The following is a 2,501-nucleotide window of genomic DNA, read 5'->3' on the forward strand; positions in this document are numbered from 1 at the left end:
TCCTCTATGTCAACACTACATTCTATATTTTTAATTTAGTTATATTCATTGTACCAAAAAAGAGTTTATACAGTTCTTCTACAAGAAAACTTCATTCAAAACATTATTATCATGTCTATGATTATTTCCGATTTGAAATTGTAAATATAGAAATAAGTCTTACCACTACTTTAGGAAGTCTAGATAAGATTGTTATCATGTTCATGATTATTTCAGATTCGAAATTATAAGTATAGAAATAATTATTTTTAAATTAATAGCAATCAAAACAAAGAGGTTGGCCCATAACATAAAACTGGTTTAACTACTTTAAGAAGTCTACTTTAATTGTTACCACTACTTTAAGAAGTGTAGACAATCTGACTCATAAAATGATAGAAAAAGCATTCCAAGAAAATGGCAAGACACGTTGCCCATGAAAAATCACATATACTAAAACCGACTTCAATTTCAGTGGATCTTATATTATGTACAAAATTAGACTTACTTGGCGGAACATTCGTCGGGCACTTATTTAATTTGTAAATCTAGGATAAATGAAAGAGTCATATATTCATTCAAATTAAAGTTAGTTTGGAAGAAGACATAGTTTATATCAGTTCTCCTACAAGGACATACTGAATAATGGTAATCATTCGGGATTTGTTTAATTGGGAGGAGAGAAATAGATATATTGCACGTTGATTGGAAAGCTCCGAAATAGCTCGAGAGGAGAGGTCAATGTCGTTAATACCAAGACGCTAGTAATGACCTCTCTTTTTTCATCATTAAGATCCTTTTGCAATATAAAAATGTCTTTTAATTTTCCGTATGTTACCACATTAATAATGACCTGCCCATAACATCAACGGACATTTGAGCAACAATAATTATTTAGGGAATCTTAAAGAAAATGATTCATCGCATTCACTTACAAAAACCCCAACAGCTTATAATCCTAATTCTATATCTGAAGTTATTGTACCAAGAATTTTAAAGGTATATCTCATTTCTTAATTTTAAAGATATATATCTCATTGCTTAATAATAATTGTATAAGTCACGGTGCTTTCCATTTCAGTCCATTCTTCGACATGCTCTGTGCACAACACCACCGCAAAGTCTTTGATTTCCTTTGAAACTTTATCACATGCAACACCACAAATCCAAAAAAAAACCTCTTAGTTAAATGAATATTAATGTACAGCTTATATCATCGTTTAAGATAAACAATCAAGTGAGAACTTTTTCTCACCTATCATATCCAAATCTTGAGAACGATCCTCCCGTTGGAACAGGACCATTGATTTGGTTGTTGGAAAGATTTCTGTGAAATTCAAGTTATGAGAAAAATATGTAAATGATGCACTTCAATATTTTTCATTTTTTTCAAAAATAGCTCAAAAGAATAATGACTCACAGGAAATGAAGGTTGGAAAGATGGGCAATTGACGAGGGTATTTTTCCACTAAACTTGTTGCTATGAAGATCAAGGGCAATCAGATTTTTTAACATCCCCAAGCTTGTTGGCAAACTTCCACTCAATGAATTGCGGAATAAATGCCTACAAAATATCACCCATACAGAAAAGTTTAACAATCTTTCACCTTAGACTAAAATACATCCACTCCTAAAAACGCATATGATAACAAACTTACAGGTATTGTAAGTTTGGAAGATCACCGATCCTTGGTGAGAGAATACCAGAAAGACCATTAATTGCCAAATCCCTGTAAGAATCACACCTAGCATATTTAAGCAAACAATATAATGTTTGTATCGTAAACTGTTTTCTGTAAGAACAAAATATTATATATAAACTTACACCCTCGTTACATGCTGGTTGTTGTTACAGGTAACATGAAACCATGTGCAGGGATTCACCAGAGATGGATCCCAGCTTTGCAACACATTTTGCGGGTCGTGAAGCATCTTCTTAACATCAATGAGTGCATCTACTTCTGCATTTGCATTGCATAAAATAAATCCTCCTGCCAACAAGTACATAATTATCAACATAGAATCAGCAGCCATATTTCCTTGCAAACAATTTATGTGTTCCTCTTCTTCTTCACTCTTATTCAGAAGTAATATGCTTTTCTGTGTAATGCCACTCATATGCTTTTTTGTTCGAGGTTGTCGATTTATAGAAGATGATTTGAAATGACAAAAAATGATAATACGCTTATCTAAGGCTTTGAGAACCCATGGTATTACAAAATAGCTTTTGAAAACCACGTGCCAGATGTTAAGAACTATTGGACTAGCTAATAATTGGAAAATTGGATTTTGGTTTAACAAGTAATACTTTTACAGGAAATAAATCCGTGGAGTGCTTTTGAAAAGTTGACAAAACTTTTTGTGAACTCTAGCATCATATCTAGGTTTTTCCTACCAGTGGCTCAAATACTTACATTTTATTATTGAGTGAATGTAAATCGAGATGAATTTTACCTTCTTCTAAATGATTAGGGTAGAAATAAGTCATTTTCAACTTCTTGTTTATGCTGATTAAATTATTG

At 32.1% G+C, this 2,501-nt stretch overlaps 1 protein-coding gene across 1 annotated transcript; it reads right to left on the bottom strand.

Annotated features, from left to right (window-relative positions):
- Positions 1-535: 535 nt before the first annotated feature.
- On the bottom strand, positions 536-2,083 carry LOC149568612 (uncharacterized). Its single transcript, XM_089817590.1, has 5 exons — positions 1,805-2,083; positions 1,638-1,709; positions 1,400-1,543; positions 1,235-1,306; positions 536-1,120 (listed from the first exon to the last, which is right to left on the bottom strand). The coding sequence occupies exons 1-5, from the start codon at positions 2,011-2,013 to the stop codon at positions 1,057-1,059; spliced, it is 561 nt and encodes a 186-aa protein (XP_089673716.1). The 5' UTR covers positions 2,014-2,083; the 3' UTR covers positions 536-1,056.
- Between the last annotated feature and the right edge of the window lie 418 nt (positions 2,084-2,501).

The sequence above is a fragment of the Cupressus sempervirens genome, chromosome 3, assembly GCF_028749045.1.
Source record: "Cupressus sempervirens isolate cs-2001-9-10 chromosome 3, ASM2874904v1, whole genome shotgun sequence".
Lineage (NCBI taxonomy): Eukaryota > Viridiplantae > Streptophyta > Pinopsida > Cupressales > Cupressaceae > Cupressus > Cupressus sempervirens.

Excerpts from the sequence above, each read along its gene's own strand:
- LOC149568612 (XM_089817590.1), bottom strand. The coding sequence starts at position 2,013 with ATGGCTGCTGATTCTATGTTGATAATTATGTACTTGTTGGCAGGAGGA. Across the intron at positions 1,544-1,637 it reads CTTCCAAACTTACAATACCT|GCATTTATTCCGCAATTCAT; the intron begins GTAAGTTTGTTA and ends GATATTTTGTAG. Across the intron at positions 1,121-1,234 it reads TCAAGATTTGGATATGATAG|TTTCAAAGGAAATCAAAGAC; the intron begins GTGAGAAAAAGT and ends CATGTGATAAAG.